Raw genomic sequence first — 25,608 nt, forward strand, 5'->3', positions numbered from 1 at the left:
CCTGGGGGTGGTGGTTGGGGTGGGGGGAAGCTGGGCCAGAGGTCTCTTCCCAGGTGTGGGCATGGGGAAGAGGCTGTGGAGTCAGTTCCCAGGGCTACCATGACCTCTGGTGGGAGGGTCCTCTGGTGCCCCCCCACAGAAAGGGCCCCAGTTCTTGCCAGCAGGCAGTGTCCCTCCACCCCACCCTCTTCCCTGACCACCCTCAGCTCCTGGGTCCAGGTTCTGGAGGTAGCAAGGCTTCCTTTTCTCAGTCCCTTTAGGAGGAAGAGGAAACAGTGGTGACCCTGATGCTAGACTCCAACTGCACCCTTAGCTGGCTAGCTGGCAGGGTCCTCACCCTCACACTCTGGCCCACACTGGCCTAGCCTCCTAGCAGGCCTCCCTATGACTCTCCCCAGTGCATGGCAGCATCAGCCCAAGTACATCAATATTTCCCTTTTCTTTCTTTCTTTTTTTAACTAGATCAATGCCTAGCTCTGGTTTATGGTGGTGCGGGGGACTGAACCTGGGACTATGGAGTCTCAAGCATGAGAGTCTGTTTGCATAACTATTATGCTATTTATGCCCAATATTTCTGCTTGCTTACCTATAAGGATTGTAGGTAGGTTTCCTGAGAAATGTGCAGAAACTATCATATTTAAGCCTGCATCAGAATCTGCACTTACATTATTATGTATCTACTGACTTTATTTCACAAGATTCTTATTTGTGATTAGTAGTAGTTTACAAGACTGTAAGATCGTAGGGCATAGACCCACACCACAGCCACCATCAGTCTGGGGTTGATACATTCCTGAGCAGGAAAGATGAGGAACATGCAGTCTGGGGCAGCACCATGGGCCATAAGGGGGCTTGGGAGATAAGCTCACAGGACACTCTTCACATTCAGTGACTGTAGGCAAGAAGGGATAGGATGAAAGACATAGATTTAAAAAGCTCTTGGCAGCTGAGGTAGAACCAGAGGTGACAGAATGCTTGAAGAAGTCTGTCTCTCCAGGCAGTTTGCTAGCTGAATACTGATAGTCCTTTAGGAAAAAAAGAATAATAAACACACAGACACTTGATTTTACCAGATGTGCACTTCTACAGTAGTGTCTCTTCTGTTATTTCTACAGACATGGAGATTGTGAATTTTAGTTTTCATGTCAAAGCACAGAGAATTTGAGCCACTTTGACATTTGGAATTTGACTTAATGATTTTTTCAGAGCCAGGTAATAAGAGGAAGATTAGGAGAATATAAAAGCACTTCTGGGATCCTAGACCCTGTCTCTCTGGCTCAGGATCCTGGGTGTAGAGTCCTTGCTAGTACCCACTCTCACCAGCACTGGACTGTGTTGATGATGAAAGACACATGCCCCATCTGTGGGGAGATAGAGCAGAGGAAGGACCTGGTTGATGAGCTCTTTGGTTAAACATCTGTAAAGACAGGGCCTAGCAGATCCATGCACACCCTGTCTACACAGATCTCCATGAAGGATGGAGAAGAGGACAGTGATGGCTATGGGCCACTTGGACACAGATAAGAGGCACTTCACTGAACCCATTCCCAGGCCTCTGGGATGTCTTGGTGATGACAGAATCATCAGGCTATCAACAGCCCAGCAACTTGAGTTTGCTCAGTTCCTATCTCTCTATCATATAGCTATTAATAATTTCCAGATCAAAGAACTGATCTAATTACTACATTATTTTCATTGGATTTGAATGGGAGTCTTTAACTCAGCAGACATAAAAAAACAAACAATTCCTCTTAGTGTTGGAGTCAAATATGTGGATGAAAGATTTCTGTGCAGTCTTTATAATGACTTTACCTAACTTTTAAATAAGAGATCTGACAAAGAAAAAAAGCACAAACCTTAAATGAAGTCATAGATATGACTGACTTGTTAAATTTTATTTCTGACTGTCTCCATTACAAACTGAGGCCAACGCAGGAAACAGAGGAAGTTGAGGTATTTATTCACTCAAACACAAAAAGTATATGGAAAGTTAACTCACACAGAAGACACACACACAGTGGGGGCTCAGCTGAGGGGCCCATAAGCTGGAATGCCACAGAAGCACCATTGCTTGAGAACCGACTAACCCTGAAAACTAGGGTCTTAAATATCCCCCTTGGATGGGGGCATACACTCTTTTTTTTTCTATTGATTTATTCCCTTTTGTTGCCCTTGTTGTTCAAAGGAGGTCTCAAAACTTTACATCAGGCTCAACCTGACGCTGTTAACTGGCTACGGAAGAAGGGCAAATGCTAGAAGAAGAAGAAGTTAATATTGATATTGTTGTTGTTGGATAGGATAGAGAGAAATGGAGAGAGGAGAGGAAGACAGAGAGGGGGAGAGAAAGATAGACACTTGCAGACTTGCTTCACCACCATGAAGTGAGTCCCCTGCAGGTGGGGAGCCAGGATCCTTGAGCCAGTCCTTGCACTTTGCGCCATATACACTTAACCCACCGCCCGGCTCCTAGGGGGCATAAACTCTTATCTAAAGAGCCAGAGGGGTGTAGGGGCACTTGTGCAAGTGGGAGGCACATACACACTTATATCTAAAGTATACATTTTAAATTCTGTCCTATGGCACCATCTTATATTTTATGCAAAGTGGCAGATACAGAAGCCAATAGGGCTGGTTAATTCTATATTTTTAACCTTACACATGAACACACATTTTGCAACATCATTCTTGATGGCCCAGCTCGGAGTTATCTAAATGGCTCAGAGAGAGGGGAGCAGAAAAGGGGAAGCCAGGCTTTTTCTTGTGGGCAGCTTTTCTTGTGGTTGCTTAGTTCTTAAAAAAACATGAACTTTAATATGTAAAGATCTTGGTTCAATCCCCCTGTCCCCACCTGCAAAGGGAAAGTTTTGAAAGTGGTGAAGCAGTGCTGCAGGCGTGTCTCTGTCTCTCCCTCTCTATCTCCTCTTTCTCTCTTGATTTGACAGTCTATAACCAAAAATTAAATAAATATAATAAAAAAATTTAAAAATACATATTCTTTTCAAATGCACATGGAAAATTCTCTCTGCAGTACTGGTTCACCTGTTCCACAGTTTTCCCTGAGCAGGTAGGGCCTGGGGCTAAAACCCAGTTCTTTGGGCACTACAACACACACACTCAGCCAGGTGTCCCAACTCCCAGCACTACTGACAGAACATTCTCTAAGACTCATCATGTGTTGGGACACAATGCCTAAAAAAATATGTGGATACTGAAATAATAAAAAGAATCTTGGGAGTTGGGTGGTAGCACAGCGGGGTAAGCGCACTATATAGTTAACGTTCATAGGGTTTCCTATGTTTTGCTATATTGTTAACATTCATAGGGGAAATACAGTGAAAAGAAACCCTATTACACTGTATTTCAACTGTATTTTCATGTGTCTGAAGATTAATGGAACAACTGAATGTTTTAGTACATTATTTACATTCATAGGGTTTCTCTCCACTGTGAGTTCTTTCATGTGTCCGAAGATGACTGGCTTGCCTGAATGTTTTACTACATTGTTTACATTCATAGGGTTTCTCTCCACTGTGCATTCTTTGATGTATCTGAAGATAACTGGCTTGCCTGAATGCTTTACTACATTGTTTACATTCATAGGGTTTCTCTCCACTGTGCATTCTTTCATGTGTCCGAAGATAACTGGCTTGCCTGAATACTTTACTACATTGTTTACATTCATAGGGTTTCTCTCCACTGTGAGTTCTTTCATGCAGTTGAAGAGAAGAGGAATAGCTGAATGCTTTATTACATTGTTTACATTTATAGGGTTTCTCTCCACTGTGAGTTCTTTCATGTGTCCGAAGATAACTGGCTTGACTGAATGTTTTACTACATTGTTTACATTCATGGGGTTTCTCTCCACTGTGCATTCTTTCATGTCTCCGAAGAGAAGCAGAATAGCTGAATGTTTTATTACATTGTATACATTCATAGGGTTTCTCTCCACTGTGCATTCTTTCATGTTTCCGAAGATTACCGGCGTGACTGAATGCTTTACTACAGTGTTTACATTCATAGGGTTTCTCTCCACTGTGAATTCTTTCATGCAGCTGAAAAGAAGCAAAATAACTGAATGCTTTACTACATTGTTTACATTCATAGGGTTTCTCTCCACTGTGAATTCTTCCATGTATCCAAAGAGAACTGCGAGAACTGAATGTTTTAATACATTGTTTACACTCATAGGGTTTCTCTTGCCTGTGAGTTCTTCCATGTTTTTGAAGATGAATAGAGTAAGTGAATAATTTGTTGTATACTTCACATTCTTGAGGTTTTTTACCATTCTGACTTGCTTTGTCCTCAGAGATTTTCATCACTCTATTACTGTAAAATAATTAATAAATGACATTTTAATGAACAAAACTGTAATTGATTCTATTAATCAAAATGCAGGACATTATTTTACAAAATAAGCCACAAACTCATAGACATTATCAATAGATTTGACTAAAAATCTATACTAAAAAAATCACAAACATTCAAAATTATAAAAAGGATCTCACAAGTTAAAAATAAAAGTCAAAAAAATTTTGGTAAAAATTGAATACTTTCATATAAATAAATATGGTATGCCATGACTAATGATATCTTTACAGGACATATATATATATATATATATATGTATTTAAGATTTTATTTATTTATTTATGAGAAATGATAGGAGAGAGAAAGAACCAGACATCACTCTGGTACATGTGCTGCTGAGGACTGAACTCAAGACCTCATGCTTGAGAGTCCAATGCCTTATCAACTGCGCCACCTCCCAGACCACTATTTTGTATTTATTAATTGAACTACCTTTTGTTAATAACAAAATTTATAAGGACTACCTTGAAGTGCATAAAAACATGCATATTCATACACTGAAGATGTTCTTACTGTTTCCAAGTGTAATGTTTTAGAAGTACCAAGCATCTTTTGTCCCCCTTGTAAAATTTCCATTTACTTGTAACATGCGAGAAAGATTTTCCTATAAAGTGCAGAAAAGACAAATAGTAGGGAGTCAGGTGGTAGTGCAGCAGTTAAGCGCACGTGGCGCAAAGCACAAGGACCAATGTAAGGATCCCGGTTCAAGCCCCCGGCTCCCCACCTGCAGGGGAGATGCTTCACAAGTGGTGAAGCAAGTCTGCAGGTGTCTATCTTTCTCTCCCCCTCCTCTCTCTATTTCTCTCTGTCCTAGCCAACAATGACATCAATAACAACAATGATAACTACAACAATAAAACAATAAGGGCAACAAAAGGGAATAAATAAATATTAAAAAAAAAAGAAAAGAGATAATGGAGACCATCATTATGGAGACTTTTGTTGCTAGTCACTCAAATAGGAACCTCAGTCACATACATCACATATATCATATTTGAATCACTGGTCCGACTATTTTATAACCTATTCATGAAGCATTTTTAATGAAATAATTTAAAAACCTATTTGTGACAGTGATGATAAATTTTATTTTCTTAATAAATTGTATTAAAAGAGATGCTATGTGATTGTTAAATCAGTAAAGAGCACACAATTAAGAACCTATGAGTCTACTCACACAGGGAAACCATGCAGGCACCAGGTCTCAGTACAGAACACATAGACAAAATTTTCGAAACACAGTAGCTTTCTGGGTGGGACATCATGTTTTACTGGGAATGTAACTCTCACCTATGTATACTCCCATGGAAGTTATGCTGCTCTTTGCTGGAATGGTCTTGTAACTTTTCTAAAATTACAAAATATAAAAAGTATTAGAAATTATACAAATAGACTGAATTTTTGATTCATCGTGAGTCACAACCAAACCTAGCTCACTTACCAGTTTTCCATTTCTATACTGTTGAACAAAAAGTGATTTGTCTCCTAACTGAAAAGTTAAGGCTATTATAGTTACCTATTGAAAGAAAGTTCCTGAAGTTTTCCCCCATCACATCTCTGTAGAGTTTCTTCTCTGCAGGGTTTAATAGTGCCCACTCCTCTTGAGTGAATATCACAGTTACATCTTCATAGGTCACTGAGCCCTAAAAAACGTGCAGTGTGTTTATGTGAGAAGATGCCAGAGTGACAGCAGATTAGCCATTCAGTCTCTACTTTATGAAGCCTGTGAATGATGGTCTCACCTGCAAACGTGTCTTTGGTGACTTGCCTCATAATCATGGCCTTGAAGTTGGTACATTGATTAGAACATTGGACTCTCTATTATGAAGCTCTAAGTACAATCCCTGGCATCTCCTGTGACAGAGTGATACCCTATTCTCACTATTTCCCCTCTATAGATTTGTAATTAATGAATGATAAAACCTTTTTTAAAAAAGATTTTATTTACTTATTAATGAGAAAGATAGGCGAGAGAGAGAAAGAACCAGACATCACTCTGGTACATGTGCTGCTGGGGATTGAACTCAGTACCTCATGCATGAGAGTCTAGTACCTTAGCCACAGCGCCACCTCTCAGACCACAGAATGAGAAAACCTTAATGGCTGTGTGGAAGTACAACTGACAGTGTGCTCATATTGCCATCTAAAAGTACCTAGATTCAATATCATCGTTCTTACATGCAGGGGGGTGGGGTGTGTACTCTTCACAAGTGGTGGAGCAGTTCTGGACATTTTTTTCCTTATTTATAATTTAAAGCTTATATAGGTAAAGAGAATTTGATAGGGAGAGTAAAGTAGAAGGTAACTGGTATTTAACCTATAGTCCCAGGTGCCTTAGAACTCAAAGTCTGGTGTGTCTTCTTAGTATCTTCAGTTCTTCTCATTACAAGAAAATAAACATTAATTTCATGTATTAAATATATTTTACTTATTTTCTCTTTTGTTGCCTGCTTTTTATTGTCGTTGTTTTGTCGTTGTTGATGTCGTCATTGTTGGATAGGACAGAGAGAAATGGAGAGAGGCAGGGAAGACAGAGAGGGGGAGAGAAAGACAGACACCTGCAGACCTACTTCACCGCCTGTGAAGCAACTCCCCTGCAGGTGGAGAGCTGGGGACTAGAACCGGGCTCCCTATGCCGGGTCCCTGTGCTTTGCCCCAGGTGCACTTAACCCGCTGTGCTACTGCCCGACTCCCAATTTCATGTATTAGATATGAACAACAAACTCATATGACACCCACACAGAGATAGGTTGAGATATCTCTACTTCACTTTCCCTATTAAATTCTCTTCACCCATATAAAATTCAAAAATATAAGTACAAAAGACAATGGCCACTGGGTATAGCGAATTCATAATGAAGCCATAGTGATAAACTGATAGGTAAAGAAAAGAAAACATGATGATGATTATATATTTGTTAGAAATAAAACATCTCTAGCCACACATAGTTCTTTATAAAATTAACATCATTGGAGGCCAGGTGGTAGAGCAGCGGGTTAAGCGCACATGGCGAAAGCACAACGAATGGTGCAAGGATCCAGTTTCAAGCCCATGGCTCCCCACCTGCAGGGGAATCATTTCACAAGTGGTGAAATGGGTCTCTGTCAATCCCTCCCCTCTTGATTTCTCTTTGTCCTATCCAACAACAGTGACAGCAGTAACAACAACAACAACACTATTTAGAGTAGTCATACCACATTAGGCTTCTCTGTAGTGTCAGTGACCCCCCCCCCATAAAAGGCTAAAATGTAAGAATGTTATACAAATAAAATAAGTATTATCAGGGGCAGGGCAGTGGTGCAACTGCTTAAGTGTACATATCACCATGAAACAGGACCTAGGTTTGTGCCCTGATTCCCACCTAAGAGGGGGGAACTTCATGAGCAGTGAAACAGGCCTGCAGGTCTCTCTCTACCTCTGCTCCTCTCTCCATTTCCTTCTGTCCTTTAAAAAAAAGTGGAAAGAGGGAGTCGGGTGGTAGCGCAGTGGGTTAAGTGCATGTGGTGCAAGGCACAAAGACTGGCATAAGGATCCCGGTTCGAGTCCCCGGCTCTCCACCAGCAGGGGGGTTGCTTCAAAAGCAGTGAAACAGGTCTGCAGGTGTCTATCTTTCTCTACCACTCTGTCTTCACCTCCTCTCTCCATTTCTCTATGTTCTATCCAACGACAACAAGAATAACTACAATGATAAAACAAGGGCAACAAAAGGGAATAAATAAATAAATATTTTTTAAAAAAATGGAAAGAAAAAATGGCTTTCTAGAGCAGTGGAGTCACAGTTCTGACACTGAGCCCAAGAAATAACCTTAGTAGCAGAAAGACGAGTAGGAGGAGAAGGAAGAGAAGAAGTAGGAGGAGAAGTGTTATCCAGATTTCTACATCCTCCTCAATTTCTCTCTATAATAGGAAGTAAAATATAATTTAGAAATATAAAAAGATACTATGGTGGTGAAGGGGAGGGTGGCCACTGGGCTTCCCGGTGAGGCGGGGGGTTGGGGGGTAGTGGGGATGGGACACAGTCTTTTGGTGGTGGGAATGGTGTTTAAGTGCATTCCTATTAAAGTGTAAACACATAAACCACTATTTAATTAATATGAGGGGGAAAATTGATCATATGTCTAGAACTTCTTAAAACACAGACTGAGTCTTTTTAATATATAGGCTGTCTTTGATATGTTGACTCTCTCAAAAGCCTAGACCAGGGAGAACAGAAGCAACCGGTAGCACAGCTATATACAAGATGCTGGATATTATACCCCAAACCCTAACAAGGAACTTTTCAAAGTTAACCCAATCACCAAATAATTTGATGATAACAATAACTATCCATTGTCTTCTTGAACCCTAAGACAACAGGAACCTCACATTTCCACTAGAGAGCCTATATTTCCCCCCCAGTCCTGGAACCTTTGGGTGGGGCCCACTTTCCTGCATGCCGCTCTCAATTCAAATCAAAGAATATTGGATCTGCCAATCACAACCTAATCAACGCAATGAGTGCCACCACAACATGCTTCACTTCAGACTGTGACCAGAGACTTCAAGTGTGAAATGACAACCCTTCAGCTTTATCACTGGAGTGAGACCTTTCCCTCAGTCCTAGAACTTTAGGGTGGGACCCACTTTCCTGCAAGCTGCTCTCAATTCATATCAAATAATATTGCATCTGCAGATCGCAACCTAATCAACGCAACAAGCGCCACCCCAACATGCTTCACTTCAGACTGTGCCCAGACTGTGACTGTGACTTCAGGTGTGGAATGACAACCCTTCAGCTTCATCACTCAGGTGAGACCTTTCCTTTCATAGTATTCTCTAATTCCATTCCAGGTGGTCCACTCCCCAATAAAGTCCCCAAACCTAGATATAGTCCAGGTCCCCTGAGATAGAGCATAGGTTAACAAGTGCCCATAAACTAGGGGAAAAATATATACCTGAAAGCAAAAGTACACAAAAGCATGCAACACTTCATCTGTACTATTCCAGTCTGTAGGTCCATGATTGTTCAACAATTTGTTTGGCTTTGTAAGTTAACTCTCTTTTCAGCCACCAGGTTCCAGATGCCAGCAAGATGCTGACCAGACTTCCCTGGACAGACGACCCCATCAATGTGTACTGGAGCTCCACTTCCCCAGAGCCCCACCCTACTAGGGAAAGAGAGAGGCAGACTGGGAGTATGGACTGACCAGTCAACGCCCATGTTCAGTGGGGAAGCAATTACAGAAGCCAGACCTTCCACCCTCTGCAACCTACAACAACCCTGGATCCATACTCCCAGAGAGATAGAGAATGGGAAGGCTATCAAGGGAAGGGATGGAATATGGAGATCGGGTTATGGGAATTGTGCGGAACTGTACCCCTCTTATTCTATGGTTTGTTAATGTCTCCTTTCTTAAATTAAAAAAAAAAAGATACTATGGGGAGGAAGGAACTTCTGTGGAAGTCTGTTACAATGACAGTGTCTTATGTCCCTTAAGAGAGGAAGGGCCTAATTTAACTGCACTTGGGAGGCTGGATAAACAGGCCCAAGAACAGATTCAGGACTGGGAGAGCCACCAATTAACAAATTCATCTATTTTTACTTTTTATGCTTCCATCAGTGGGATTTTATTCCTTTATGTTATATTTTCCAGGAAGAAAGAGACAATAAAAGACAGAAAGATACCCCAATACTGAAGCTGCCTGTAGTGTGATAGGGGCCTGACTCAAATGAAGACCTTACACTACACTGCTAAGAGGTCAACTATCTGACTGAGCTATTTTGCCATTTGTGCACTATTTTATTTTAATAGTTTTTTTAAAATTACTAATGAAATATAGGTAAGGAGGATAAAGAATAGTGCTCAGCTCTAATTTATGGTGATGCAGGGGATTGAATTTAGGATCTTAGAACATCAAGCATAGTGGTCCGGGAGGTGGTGCAGTGGATAAAGCACTGGACTCTTAAGCGTGAGGTCTGGAGTTCAAACCCTGGCAGCACATGTACCAGAGTGATATCTGGTTCTTTCTATCTCTCCCCCTATCTTTCTAATAAATTAATAAAATCTCAAAAAAAAAAAGAACATCAAACATAAAAGTCTTTTGCACGGAAAGGATGTTGTCTCCCCAAATCCACTTTCTTATACAATGCAGTTAGTGATTTACAGCCGCCAGGACTGGAGTGAGGACAGAGCACTGCTTGCTCTCTCACACAGGCTCAATTTTGCAGCAACACATGAGGGAGATGCCGACTCTTGGGAGTCGGGCTGTAGCACAGCAGGTGAAGCGCAGGTGGCACAAAGCACAAGGACCGGGGGCGTAAGGAACCCGGTTTGACCCCTGGCTCCCCACCTGCAGGGCAGTCGCTTCACAAGCGGTGAAGCAGGTCTGCAGGTATCTATCTTTCCCCCTCTCTGTCTTCCCTCCTCTCTCTATTTCTCTCTGTCCTATTCAACAACAGCATCAATATTAACTACAAGAATGAATTAACAAGGGCAACAAAAGGGAATAAATAAATATTAAAAAAGAGTCATTATTAAAAAAAAAGAAAAAGTATATTTCTCCTTTTAGAGAGAAGAGAGAGGCAGAAAGAAATGTGGAGACAGAGAAAGTAGGAGAGACATTACCACATACTCACCTGTGAAATTTCTTCTCTATGTATAGCACACCAATGTGGTGGCTGAGAAACTTGACTTCAGGGCCTCACATTGTAAAGTATTTCTATGGATTGAGTTATCTCCTAGTTTACTTATTTCTAGGATTAATAATAGAATAAACTGAAGGGTCATGTGGTGGCGCACCTGGTTGAACGCACATGTTACAATGCCCAAGGACCCAGGTTTGAGCCCACAGTCCCCACTTGCAGGGGGAAATCTTTGTGAGTGGTGAAACAGTGCTGGGGATGTTGTCTCTCTCCCTATGACCCCTTTCCCTCTCTATTTCTGTTTCCAAAAAATAATTATAATAATTTTAAAATACATATATATATATATATATATATATATATATATATATATATATAAACACCAGTTTAAAATAATAATATAATGAAAACACTTTAAAATGAAATAACTTGGGTGGTCCGGGAGGTGGCACAGTGGATAAAGCAGCGAACTCTCAAGCATGAGTTCCTGAGTTCAGTCCCCAGCAGCACATGTACCAGAGTGATGTCGGCTCTTTGTCTCTCCTCCTATGTTTCTCATTAATAAATAAATAAAATCTTTAAAAAAAATGAAATAACTTGGAACTCATGTGGTGCCTCAATAAATGATTTTGCCACCACAGGACCACTAGCAAAAGAATATAGAGACCTGACAAAATTAGTTGACCAACCAATTTTCTGATAAAACACTTAGATACACAGGAGACAATTTAACTTTTCCTTTCCTCTCAATTTCTGGCTGTTTCTATCCAATAAATAAAGATATTAATAATAAAAAAAAAGTGGGAATCGGGCTGTAGCGCAGCGGGTTAAGCGCAGGTGGCGCAAAGCACAAGGACTGACATAAGGATCCTGGTTCGAACCCCGGCTCCCCTTCACAGGCGGTGAAGCAGGTCTGCAGGTGTCTGTCTTTCTCTTCTCCTCTCTGTCTTCCCCTCCTCTCTCCATTTCTCTCTGTCTTATCCAACAATGACAACAACAATAATAACTACAACAATAAAACAACAAGGGCAACAAAAGGGAATAAATAAATAAAATAAATATTATTAATTAATTAATTAATTTTAAAAAATAATAAAAAAGAAAATATATTTCAACAAAGAAAATGGATAAAGTCCAGACGATACATAGTTTACTTTTCCACACCAAGAGGTCACTACTTAATTCTCTTACCACCATAATACATTTTCTCCCTTTTTATATTTATTTTTATATCACAGAATTACATGTCAACAGGGGTTTGAATCCACACCACTCCCACCACCAGGGTTGTGAATCTTTGGTCTCCCCACTGCAGTCCACCACAGGTCCCCTAAAGTTTTACACATCAACCATCTTCTCTACAACCATCTGTCTACATTTATACATAGTTGCTTCCTTTTTTTCTGATTCAATCCTCTCTTCCCCTCCAAGCCACTCATGACAACATTACTACCTCCATATGCCCCTCTCCTTTTTCATCTCTCTCTGGGTACTGGTGAAGCTGGAGTTCAGAACCCTCTTACTTCTTCCCCATTGGGAGTATGAATCAAGCTTGTTTTGGAGAGCAGAAGATAAGAATTCTGGCTTCTGTAATTGCTTCTCCAGTGAACACAGGCATTGACATGTTGACCCATACCCCCAGTCTGTATCTAACCCTAGTGGACCAGATCTCTGGAGATGTGAGGGTCCAGGACACATTGGTGAGTTTGTCTGCCAGAGAAGATGGGATGGAGTCATGGTAGCATCTGTAACTTGGTGTCTGGAAGGTGGCATGACCTGAGGCTACACCCATAATACATTTGAACCCTATGAATGTAACAAAAAAAAATTTCCAAGACATAATCTTCAAAAACTAAATTGTTATGAAAATAAATAAAAGACTTATGCCAAGCAACAATGTTGGTTACTGGTGGATTATAATAATTATCAACATCAAAGATAAAAAAAATTATATATCCTATGGAACCCAACATATCCATCCAAAAAGATCTGTGTACACATATGTTCTTAGCAGCACAATTTGTAATAGCCAAAACCTGGAAGCAACCCAGGTGTCTAACAACAGATGAGTGGCTGAGCAAGTTGTGGTATATATACACAATGGAATACTACTCAGGTATAAAAAATGGTGACTTTACCGTTTTCAGCTGATCTTGGATGGACCTTAAAAAAATCATGTTGAGTGAAATAAGTCAGAAACAGAAGGATGAATATGGGATGATCTCACTCTCAGGCCGAAGTTAAAAAACAAGATCAGAAAAGAAAACAGAAGTAGAACCTGAAATGGAATTGGCGTATCACACCAAAGTAAAAGACTCTGGGGTGGGTGGGCGGGTGCGGAGAATACAGGTCCAAGAAGGATTCAGAGGACCTAGTGGGGGTTGTATTGTTAAATGGGAAACTGGGGAATGTTATGCATGTACAAACTATTGTACTTACTGTTGAATGTAAAACATCAATTCCCCCCCCCAAAAAAATAAAAAGACACCATAAAGTTAATTTAAAAAAAAATTGAAAAATGAACCGCTGAGACTACATCAAACATAAAATATTTGGTACAGTAATAAGAGCCATCACCAAGACAAAGAGATAGAGTAAAAAATAAGAAAACAGTGGTCCAGGAGGTGGCGCAGTGGATGAAGCATTGGACTCTCAAGTATGAGATTCTGAGTTCAATCCCCGGCTGCACATGTACCAGAGTGATGTCTGGTTCTTTCTCTCTCCTTCTATCTTCATGAGTAAATAAATAAAATCTTTATAAAAAAAGTCAAAAAATATAAATAAATAAATAAATAAATAAATAAAACATATTTACATGCCATACATCAGACACAGGGCTAATCAGCAATATATGTACTCACACAACTCAGTAGCAGTGACAAAGACAACCACAGTAAATGTGCAGAAATAAACTTAATTACTTTAACTAAGAAGATGTTTAAATAGTCACAAGACAATTAAAAATTGCTCATACGTGGCACGAAGTGCAAGGACCAGCATAAGGATCCCAGTTCGAACCCCCGGCTCCCCACCTGCAAGGGGGAGTCACTTCACAGGCGGTGAAGCAGGTCTGCAAGTGTCTGTCTTTCTCTCCCCCTCTCTGTCTTCCCCTCCTTTCTCCATTTCTTGCTCTTCTAACAATGATGACATCAATAACAACAACAATAATAACTACAACAATAAACAACATGGGCAATAAAAGGAAAAAGAAATAAATGTAACAAAAATTGCTCATAATCTCTGATTGTCAAATAAGTGCATATCATAACAATAAGGTTTCCTAGGAGCTGGTAGTGGCACACCTGGCTAAATACACTCATTATCTTTTCTTTTTTTTTTAAATGAGTAATTCTGGTTTTTATCCTTTTGTAGACTTACTGATTTTTATAATATCTTAAACCAAAGGTTATGAAAAGCATACATGGAAACTTAAGCAGAATTGTGTTAGGTCTCTAATATCCCAAGACAGACATCTTTCTCAATAAGAATACTGGATTAGTGTCATTACTTTTATTTACAAAATAAATAAATAAATAAAACATTTTCAACAGTTCTACGCCACTAATCAAGTTAAGAATTCTTTATTCCACATAGAATGCCTGGGTAGAGAGAAAAGAGAAGGCTGGGGGGACAGACACTGGTACAATTGGCTAAGTGCTCACTTCATAGTGTCTAAAGACCCAGTTCAAGCCCTTGGTCTCCACCTGCAGGAGGAAAACTTCATAAATTGTGAAGCTGGGCTGCAGGTTCCTCTCTCTCTCTCTCCCTTTCTATCTCCCCAGCCCTCCCCTTTCTCTATACAATAATAAATAAATAAATATCTTAATCTATTTAAGAGAGAAAGTAAAGACTGAATATAAGGAAGTATCTTCTCTAATGGACTTCATTTGTGCATGATTCCACCATTCTTGTTGGAATGATTTTATGTATTTTCTCTAAATAGATGATGAGAGGGGAAAAAGGAAAGTTACCAGAGTAACACCCATGAAGTTTCCCTTTTCATGCCTATCTGTGTTGTCAAGACTTGAAACTATCTAGGTATGACAAAGTTGCACTTTACAACAGGAGTTATATCTTGGTACTCAAAAGGTATTTAACAAGGTCTTTATGGTGGCATACCTAGTAGAGACCACAAATGATCATCTGTGAGATCCCAGATGGGTTCAAGACCTATCTCTCCCACACCTGTAGAGGGAAGTTTAACACCTTCACGTGAATACAACCCCCTCCCAATTTATCTTATCTATTTATATCTGTATCTCAATCTATATATAATGTGACAGTCAAGAATGGTGACAGTGAGCACCAGTGATAATATTAGTGGAAAAATAAGAGTTTTAAGGGTAAATGAAAAGAAATACAACAACAACAATAATAATAATAATAATAATGATAAATAAAATAGAAATACAAGGGTGGGGGAGATAGCATAAAGTTTATGTAAATAGGGAGTTGGGCGGTAGCGCAATGGGTTAGCACACTTGGGGCGAAGTGCAAGGACCAGTGTAAGGATCCCAGTTCAAGCCCCCAGCTCCCCACTTGCAGGGGAGTGGCTTCATAAGTGGTGAAGCAGGTCTTCAGGTGTCTGTCTTTCTCTCCCCCTCTGTCTTCCCCTCCTCTCTCCATTTCTCTCTGTCCTATCCAACAGCGATGACAACAACAGCAATAATAACTACAACAATAAAAAACAACAAGGGAAACAAAAGGGACAATAAATAAATAAATATAAAAAATATATTAAAAAGTTTATGTAGACTTTCATGCCTGAGGATCTCAGGTTCCATCCCCTGACCCACCATAAGCCAAGTATGAGCAGTGGCCTGCCAAAGAGAGAGGGAGAAAGAGCGAAAGATACAGAAAAAAAATATGATGGGCAAAACAGAAGCAGTAAATCAAACATGTATAAATTAAAATACAACTTATTCAAGAGGAAAAAGAAACAGGCTCTGATGTGAGGCAAGTCATTTACCCAAGAAACTGCCATCTCTTCCTCTTTCTCTGAATGTCCTTCAGGTCAGAAAATGAAGAGAAATCACAGCAATAGCTTGAGACTCTGCTTTAAATCTAGCAGCACAGCCTCTTCACTGGACAGCACTGCACCTATAGGGAAGATATTGTAACGACATATAATACCAGGGAGTCAGACAGTAGCGCAGCGGCTTAAGCGCACATGGCACAAAGCGCAAGGACTGGTGTAAAGGATCCTGGTTCTGGCTCCCCACCTCCAGGGTCACAAATGGTGAAGCAAGTCTGCAGGTGTCTATCTTTCTCTCCCCCTCTCTGTCTTCCCTTTCTCTCTGTCCTATCCAAAAACAACATCAACAACAACAATAATAATAACTACAATAAAAACAAAGGCAACGAAAGGGAATAAACAAATAAATAAAAGATGTACAATACCCAAGCTTTTCAATGTGTAAAGAAGAGATTACGGAAACATTTAGTGAGTTATCCTGCCTATTAGTGTCACCTCTCCAGATTTAAAGGAGGTCTCGAAACTTGACATCAGGCTCAACCTGACGCTGTTGACTGGCTACGGAAGAAGGGCAAACGCTAGAAGAAGAAGTGTCATGGAAATATCCGAGAAGAGCTGAATGTTACAGCTCCAAGGTGTTTCAGCTCCAGGATGCAGCACATCCAAAGGACTGAGGCCAAGACTGCATGGAGAGCAGGAAGATACTTTATACCATGCTAGACTCTGTCTAAATTGGAAAGCTGCTTATATACACTTCAAGCTGGCACTGCATGCATTGATTGGTTACAGGGTGGTTTGGGAAAAGATACATTTTGATTGGTTATAAGGTTACAAAGCCCACCAATCACATTTGTTTGTTTGCTTTTTTTTTTACTTTTGTCTGTTTTCCCTTCTCTCTGGGTGCACCAAAATTAGCTGTTGTTTTTCCACTGATTGGTGAGTGGGTGTGCTTTCTTTTTTTTGGGGGGGGGATGTGCTTTCTATTGTGGGAGGAACTTGTATTTCTTTCTTTTTTTAAAAAAATATTTATTTATTTTTCCCTTTTGTTGCCTGTTGTTAAAATTTCGGAGGCTCTAGCCGGCCGGGTTGGCTTCACGGGCGGGTAACAGAGACGCGGAGACAACGGCTGGGCAAGGAAGCTGTATTTCTTTATTCAGGAACAACGATTCATAAACTAAGACCAACTAATCACCGAACAGAACTCTGCTGTCTCTTTGCGGCGGCACAAGCACTCTCTCTTACTCTCAAACTCAGGAACCCAGGAACTCTCCAACTCTGGCACTCTCCGAACTCTGAAACTCTTCCACTGTGGAACTCTCTCTTACCCTGTAACTCTGAAACTCTCGAACTCAGGAACCCTCTGTCGGGGTTCCTTGGGGCGGGGCCAAGCGGGCTGGCGAAATTAACTGGACTGATCCAATTCTCTTGGCGGGGGAGGGCTAGAACAAACCAATGTAAAGCATACGACAATTCCCCCTTTTCTTTTTAACTAAATGACTATAGTATCAAGGGTGTGGGGTGAACAGAAACCTATATCGTACAGGCATTTTTATAAAAAGAAACTGGCACAAACTAAACTTTATCAGCTTAAGAAAAAAACATTTCTTGTCTCTGGGGGGCTACTTGCCTCGATGGGCATTTGCATGGGGGCGGGGAACAGCCTAGAGTCCCAAAGGCAGCTGGCTGCAACTTACTTACTATGAAACAAAACTTGTTATTAGCATATCTACTGCACGATCCAACGTTTCTAATAGAGAAGGAATTTGAGACTTTTACATATCAACAACGTCTTTTAACCTTTTGTTACACCCATTCAAGATGGAGACACACCCTAGGTGTGGGCCGGAGAGGAAACCTCAGGCATGAGAATAATTAGCATAGCCATTGTGCGATCTACCATTTCTAATAGAGAAGGTAATGGAGAGTTTTACATATCAACAAGTCTATTTAACCTTTTGTTTAGACCAACTTAGTTAAAATATATTGCTTGTTAACTAATTTTTACCTTAGACTTTAAATGTAAGTTAATTTTATCTTTATGAGAATTACGTTGAAAACCTTTTTCATTTAACTTTGACTAGTAAGAATTTAGCCTTAAAGTTACTGTTTACCAAACTTTAAACATATACATAAACACGGTCATTAATACACAAGGAGAGAAACCTTTGTTACGAAGACATGTCATTTTAAACACGAATTTAGATCTGTACTGTCTTAGTTGTTGGGGGGGGGTTCACCATCCGGAGGTGGCTTCCCGCGCAGCTTCACTTTTAGGAATTGCAGGTTGTGATCTCTGCACAAATCTCTGCGTACTCCAGCTTGTCTGCCTTCAGACCGGACCGGCGGCTGGAGATCTCGTGTGCCCAGTTTCGGCAGGGAGCCCGGGGGTCCGGGATCGTTCCAGAATTCATAGCAAAAGGGCAGGCGGGCCAGTTTTGTAGAAGGCGTGGGCCTAGGTGCCCAGGGGTGGCGGCCATGATAGGCCACCGCGGCCCTGCCCCATGGCCCTGCCATGTCTGCTGCCCCGTTCGCAGTGGCCGAGCAGCGTGGAGGGATCCCGCGTCCAGTGCCCTGCGCCACGCGGTGGAGAGCCGGCTCCTGTGGGCTGGCCTCGGGCTCTTGCATGTTGGCCTCGGGCTCCAGGGGCTCTTGTGTGCTGGCCTCGGCCTCCTGCGGGCTGTGGGGCTGCGGGGCTGCGGGCGCAGTGCGTGGGGTTGTCTGGGCGCAGCCGGCTGGCTGGCTGTTTAACCAGGTGGAAACAGCAGCTCCGCGCCTCGCCTCCCGCCCGCTGGCTCTTCCCGCTGGCTGTTCTGAGTTCGCCCAAGCGAGTGGGAACCACAGAGTGGTCCAGAGATAAATGTTCCAGAAACAGCAAAACAGTCTCGTGAAGAAAGAGCAGAGGCCTTTGGAGATCTCTTCACAAGCAGAAGAGAAGGCCATAGTGCATAGGTAGCCAAATTGTCTTTACTTATCTGAGAGATGCGCAGGTCAGGTCCACGTGGGCGCCATTTGTTGTTAAAATTTGTAGGCTTGTTTGGGAATTACCTTGTGAAAGAAGCTGAACTCAGAGTGCATTGTCTCTCTCTCTCTCTCTCTTTGTGCTATCACTTATATAATCTCTTTTTACCAGAGAACTGCTCAGCTCTGGTTTATAGTGTTGCCGAGAATTGAACCTGAGACTTCAGAGCTTCAGCTCTGGCTCATAGCAGTGTGGAGGATTGAACCTGGGACTGAGAGCCTCAGGCATGTTTGCTATCTTCACTATGGACATATTTATATCAACATATTCATCTCCACAGCTCCCTGGTAAGTCCTGGGTGTTGACTATTCAATGCAGTGATAGATAATGAACCCAAGACTGTGCAGACAATGATGCTGAGCAACTTCTGTTGTCCAAATCTTTCTGAGACAAAGTGAATATAATGCACAGACACCCAATTCAAGGAGAAACTCTGACTTGCAGTCATTAACAAAAGGCAATCTCTGATAATTAACATAAGCACATTACTCTCTTGTATTATACCTTTTAGATAACTTTATGAGGTCTACAAATAGCTTGTCTCTGTGTATTTTCTTTTTAGTTTCTTTAATGGTATTTCACAAAAGTATAAGTTTTTAGGGATATAATTTCTTTTTTTAAAATATTTTATTTATTTGTTAATGAGAAAGATAGAAGGAGAGAGAGAAAGAACCAGACATCACTCTGGGACCTGGTTTCAGGTTCAAGCCTGCTGCCGGGGCTTGAACTCAGGACCTCATGCTTGAGAGTCCAATGCTTTATCCACTGCACCACCTCTCAGACCACTTCAGGGGTATAATTTCACATATACATGCAAATAAACTTCTATACCTGAGGCTTCAGTGTTCCAGGTCCAGTCCCCCACACCACCACAAGCCAGAGCTCAGCACTTCCCTGGGAAAAAAAAATTGTATGTTTTAAATCAATGTAATTTAATAAAAATATCTAAAAAAAACATTACAGTGCCCACAGTCATTGTTCTTACACTTAAATTCTAACTTTCCTTATACTTCCTCATCTGTATAATTTAAACATATATACCTGCCCCCATGCAGAAGATAATTATCATTCTTCCAGGTATAATGAAATTCATAACATTTGTGGTGCCTTTTTAAGTCTCACATAAGCTATCTGATCCTTTATTTGGCTCCCCACCTGAAGCGGGGGTACTTCACAAGTGGTGAAGCAGTCTGGAGGTGTCTATCTTTCTCTTCCCCTTTCTATCACGCCCTTCTCTCTCCATTTCTCTATGTTCTATTCAATTTAAAATGCCATGGGTTTGTACTGCTGGCGCAAATCTCCGGTGACAACCCTGGAGGCAAAAAAAACAAAATAAAACAGGAAGCATTATCCTTCCAACCTAATTACTAGTCTGGGCTCCCCACTATCACCATTGCTATTCAACATAGTGTTAGAAGTTCTTGCAGGAGTAATCAGGCCAGAGCATGGAATTAAAGCGATACAGATTGGAATGAAGAAGTCAAACTCTTGCTATTTGCAGATTATATGATAGCATACATAGAAAAACCTAATGAGAGGATCGGGCGGTAGTGCAGTGGGTTAAGCACACATGGCACAAAGTGCAAGGACTGGCATAAAGATCCCAGTTCGAGCCCCTGGCTCCTCACCTGCAGTGGAGTCACTTCACAAGCCGTGAAGAATGTCTGCAGATACCTATCTTTCTCTCCCCTTCTCTTTCTTTCCCTCTTCTCTCCATTTCTCTCTGTCCTATCCAACAACGATTACATCAATAACAATAATAACTACAACAATAAAATAACATGGGCAACAAAAGTGAATAAATATTTTTTAAAAAATAGGATGAAAAAAATCCTAAAGAATCAGGGTGGGGGTAGATAGCAAAATGGTTATGCAAAGAGACTCTCATGTCTAAGGCTCCAAAGTCTCATGAACAGAAACTGAAAAATAAATACAGAAGGGAAAAGACTAAGCAGAACTTGGACTGGAGTTGGTGTACTGTAAAAAAATTCAGGGGTGGTGGGGATTGTTCAGGTCCTGGAACATGATGGCAGAGGACTTGGGGGGGGGGTGTTTGTGACATTATGTCCAAACTACTGTATTTGGGAGTCAGGTGGTGGCACACCTGGTTAAGCACACATGGTACAAAGCACAAGGACCCATGCAAGGATCCCAGTTTGAGCCCCTGGGTCCCCACCTGCAGGGGGTCTGCTTCACAGGTGGTCTGCAGATGTCTATCTTTCTCTACCCCTTCTATCTCAATTTCTCTCTGTCTTAGTGAATAAAAGAAAAAATGGCCTTCAGGAGAAGTAGATTTGGAGTACCAGCACAGTGCCCCAGTGATAACCCTAGAGGCAAAAAAAAAAAAAAAAAACCTACTGTTTTTTACTGTCTACTGTAAAACATTAATCTCCCCAATAAAGGGGGAAAAAATTGGAAGGGGGAAAAAAAAGAAACAAGTGAGAAAAGCCATGCTTTGTGTTTCCCAATAGGGGTTCAGTTTACTGCTGTGGGTCCTGCACAGGTCTGGTGAGTAGAGTGGGAATACAGACACCTATGGATGTGGCCTTAGAATTGAGTCAGAAAGAGTAGCAGGGGAAAGCAAAAAGGATTTAAAAGAAATGGGATATTGAGGGCTGAGTGACGGTGCACCCACTTAAGCGCACATAGTAGGAACTGCAAGAACCCACTCAGGATTCCAGGTTTGAGCTCCCACTTCCCACCTGCAGGGGGGGATATTTTGTGAGTAGTGAAGCAGTTTTGTAGGTGCCTATCTTTCTCCCTTTCTCTTTATCTCCTCCCTCCTCTCTCTATTTCTCTTTGTTCTAGTCAATGAAAAAAAAAAAAAGAAGAAAAATGGTGAAAATGGCCTTTAGGAGCAGTGAATTCATAGTGCCAGCGCAGAGACCCAGTGATAAACCTAGAAGAAAAAAACAAACAAACAAACAAACAAAACTCGGGGCTGGGTGGTGGTGCACCTGGTTGACTGAACGCATGTTACAATGCTCAGGGATCCAGGTTTGAGTCCACGGTCCCCACCTGCAGGGGAAAATCTTTACAAGTGGTGAAGCAGGGCTGCAGGTATCTCTCTGGCTCTCTCCTCTCTTTCTCCCCCTTGCTCTCAACCTCTGGATGTCTCTATCCAACAAATAAATAAAGATAATAAAAAATTAAAAAACAAACAACAACAACAAAAAAACTAAAGCATATCCCAAAGTACAAATACCTTTACAATGAATGTCTTTGTACTTATGGCCTAGTTTCAATAATTGTTAACTCACAGATGATTTTTTAAAAATTTTATTTTATTATATTTATTCCCTTTTGTTGCCCTTGTTTTATTGTTGATGTCGACAGAGAGAAATGGAGAGAGGAGGGGAAGACAGAGAGGGGGAAAGAAAGATAGACACCTGCAGACCTGCTTCACTGCTTGTGAAGCGACTCCCCTGCAGGTGGGGAGACAGGCGCTTGAACCGGGATCCTCACACCGGTACTTGCGCTTTGTACCACGTGCACTTAACCCGCTGTGCTACCACCCTACTCTCCTTTTTTTTTTTTTAACCAGAGTACTGCTCCTCTCAAAACTGTTTTTTTTTTTCAATGAAATAACAAATTTGGGGGCTGAGAAAGTGGTGAACTTAGTTAAGCTCACATGTTATATGGTCCAGGACATGACACAGTGGCTGAGGAACTGGACTCTCAAGCAGGATGTTCTGAGTTCAATTCCCGGCAGCACATACACCAAAATGATGTCTGGTATTTCTCTCTCTCCTCCTATCTTTCTCCTTAATAAATAAATAAAATCTTTTTAAAAAAATTCACATATTACCATGTGAAAGGGCCTGGGTTTAAGTTCCAGGTTCCCACCTATATGAGGGAAGTTTTATGAGTGATGAATTAGCACTATAGGGGTCTCTTCCCCCTTCTCTCTTCCCTTTTTAAACTTTATTATATTTATTCCCCTTTGTTGCCCTTATTGTTTTATTGTTGATGCCGTCAGTGTTGGATAGGACAGAGAGAAATGGAGAGACGAGGGGAAGACAGAGAGGAGGTGAGAAAGACACCTGCAGACCTACTTCATCGTCTGTGAAGTGACTCCCTGCAGGTGAGGAGCCAGGGTCTCGAACCAGGATCCTTCCGCTGGTCCTTGCACTTTGTGCCACCTGCGCTTAAGCCGCTGCGCTACTGGCGACTCCCAGGTGTCTATCTTTCTCTCCCCCCTCTGTCTTCCCCTCCTCTCTCCATTTCTCTGTCCTATCCAACAATGACGACATCAATAACAACAACAATAATAACTAAAACAATACAACAAGGTCAACAAAAGGGAATAAATAAACATTTTTTTAAAAAAAAAATAGAGACTTCTAGACATGGCTATGGAGTAAGCACAGAGTTACTTTGTTCTTTCTGGTAAACTATGAAAAGCAATGAAAATCACCTAATAACTCAAAATAGAAACAGGATTGGGGGCTGGGTGGTAGTGTAGCAGGTTAAGCTCACATGGCACAAAGCCTAAGGATGATGGTTCAAGACCATGGCTCCCCACCTGCAAGGGGCTCACCTCACAAATGGTGAAGCAGGTCTTCAGGTGTCTATCTTTCTCTCCCCTCTCTGTCTCCCCCTCTTCTCTCAATTTTTCTATGTCCTACCCCCAAAAAAAAATTGAAAACATTACCACAGGAGCAGTGGATTCATAGTAGAAGGCATTGAGTTCCAGCAATAACCCTGGAGGCAAAATAAATAAATAATAAATAAATAAATAAAATAAAACCAGGATTCCTTTAGAATATCACCAACCCACAGCTGAGGACAGACACATGTGTTTTGTGAATAGAAAAGGAGTGAGGGAGAGATTCCCAGGACTAAAAAGTAGTGCTCAGGGATGGCTGGCATCAAATTAGGATGATGTTGGCTAAAGTGCACCATTTCCAGGTTCAAGTTTAAGCAACAAAAAAATTGTTAAGAGAGTCGTGCGGTAGCACAGCAGGTTAAGCGCAGGTGGTGCAAAGCGCAAGGACCAGCGGAAGGAGCCCCCGGCTCCCTACCTGCAGGAGAGTCGCTTCACAGGCAGTGAAGCGGGTCTGCAGGTGTCTATCTTTCTCTCCCCCTCTCTGTCTTCCCCTCCTCTCTCCATTTCTCTCTGTCCTATCCAACAATGACATCAGTAATAACTACAACAACAACAACAACAACAAAGATAACAAGAGGGAAAATAAATACAAAAAAATATGACTACAAGTAGCTGAGATAGCTAGCACGGTGGGAATGCAAATGACTTTCATGAGACTCCCAAGTCTGGTTCAATCATAAGCTGAACAGTGCTGTGATAAAATTATAAGTAACATAAAAAAAAAAAAAAGACAAATCCTGATTCGCAGCTTGCACCAGGCATTAGGTTGGATCCCACGTTCTCAGTTTCTACATTCACACTACACTGGTGCCACTATAATATTGTGAACGTCTTTCATCTATCTCTTTGCCCCTCACTTTAAGGTAGGGGAACTGCTTACACTTCTCTAGCAAACAAGCTTATTACAAGACAGTACAATCATGGGACCCTTCTGCTAGATTCACAGCTAAGGCCAGAATGAGTTGAATAAAAACAAAATGCAGCAGCTCCAGGGATGATTTGACAGACAATAGAAATTTAAAATGTATCACAGAGAAAAATAAAAACGAGAAAGAATTAAAGAAGTCCTGGGTGTGGGGGGGGGGGTAGACAGCATAATGCTTATGCAAAGAAACTCTCATGCTTGAGAGTTTCTCAGGTTCAATCCCATGCATCACCATAAACCAGACCATATCAGTGCTCTGGTGGAAAAAATAAAGTCCTTAGGGCCAGGGGTAGATAGCATAATGGCTATCAAAGAAACTGTTATGCCTGAGGCTCCAAGGTCCTAAGTACACTCCCATGCACCACCATAAGCCAGAGCTAAGCAGTGGCTACTTTATATCTACTGAAACCCCAGGTCTAAAAGAAGGCAGAACACTCATAGCTGCACTGGACCCAATTGGAGGCTGCCAGGTGCTGACAAACATGCTGATTACCCAACCTGAACATCTTGCCTGCGGTCAGCAGGTCCTTCCTTGCTCCCCCATCCTGGGTCCAGATCCCAGCACCCTCAGCCGAGAATGCGACTGGACCCAGAATCTCTGCACCCACGCTGCAGGAGAGAGAGAGAAAAAAGGAAATGAAGATGATCTCATTCCCTTTCCATACAGCACTGTGTTCAGCAAGCTCACAAAGGATCAGGACACATCACGGAGAGTCCAGTCCCAGGGTAAAGTGGAGGTGGTGGTCTGACCAGGGAGACGCCCCCACATATGGCTGCCTCCCCGTATATTCTGGCAAGTCTCAGGCAAACCCTCTCAATCTCAGCACCACTGAGCCACACTCACGATATCCCGTCCAGTGCAGAACTACTGAAGACTCCTCTCCAAGGTCCAAATCAGCAGAAGATGAGAGCCACACCGAGAGAAAAGTAGAGAAAAGAGAAGGTCCCAGAAACAGAAGCTCGATGGCCTGTGCGCCTTACTTCCTGCAGTGTCTTCTTTCACTTTGCAGCACCGCCCACCAGCAGCCCGCCACACACACACACACACACACACACACACACACACACACACACACACACACACACACA

At 41.7% G+C, this 25,608-nt stretch overlaps 1 protein-coding gene across 1 annotated transcript; it reads right to left on the bottom strand.

The window, feature by feature from the left end:
• Positions 1 to 1,857: 1,857 nt before the first annotated feature.
• Positions 1,858 to 25,606, bottom strand: LOC132535597 (zinc finger protein 878-like). The gene is made up of 6 exons (XM_060182188.1): positions 25,364 to 25,606; positions 19,817 to 19,879; positions 15,961 to 16,091; positions 5,885 to 6,011; positions 5,659 to 5,716; positions 1,858 to 4,326 (listed from the first exon to the last, which is right to left on the bottom strand). Exons 3-6 carry the CDS (start codon positions 15,973 to 15,975, stop codon positions 3,417 to 3,419), a joined length of 1,110 nt encoding a protein of 369 aa, XP_060038171.1. The 5' UTR covers positions 15,976 to 16,091; positions 19,817 to 19,879; positions 25,364 to 25,606; the 3' UTR covers positions 1,858 to 3,416.
• Positions 25,607 to 25,608: the final 2 nt, after the last annotated feature.

Source organism: Erinaceus europaeus, chromosome 23, assembly GCF_950295315.1.
Source record: "Erinaceus europaeus chromosome 23, mEriEur2.1, whole genome shotgun sequence".
Lineage (NCBI taxonomy): Eukaryota > Metazoa > Chordata > Mammalia > Eulipotyphla > Erinaceidae > Erinaceus > Erinaceus europaeus.

Excerpts from the sequence above, each read along its gene's own strand:
- LOC132535597 (XM_060182188.1), bottom strand. Across the intron at positions 5,717-5,884 it reads CAGGAACTTTCTTTCAATAG|AAAAGTTACAAGACCATTCC; the intron begins GTAACTATAATA and ends TTGTAATTTTAG. Across the intron at positions 4,327-5,658 it reads TTCCATGGGAGTATACATAG|TAATAGAGTGATGAAAATCT; the intron begins GTGAGAGTTACA and ends ATTATTTTACAG.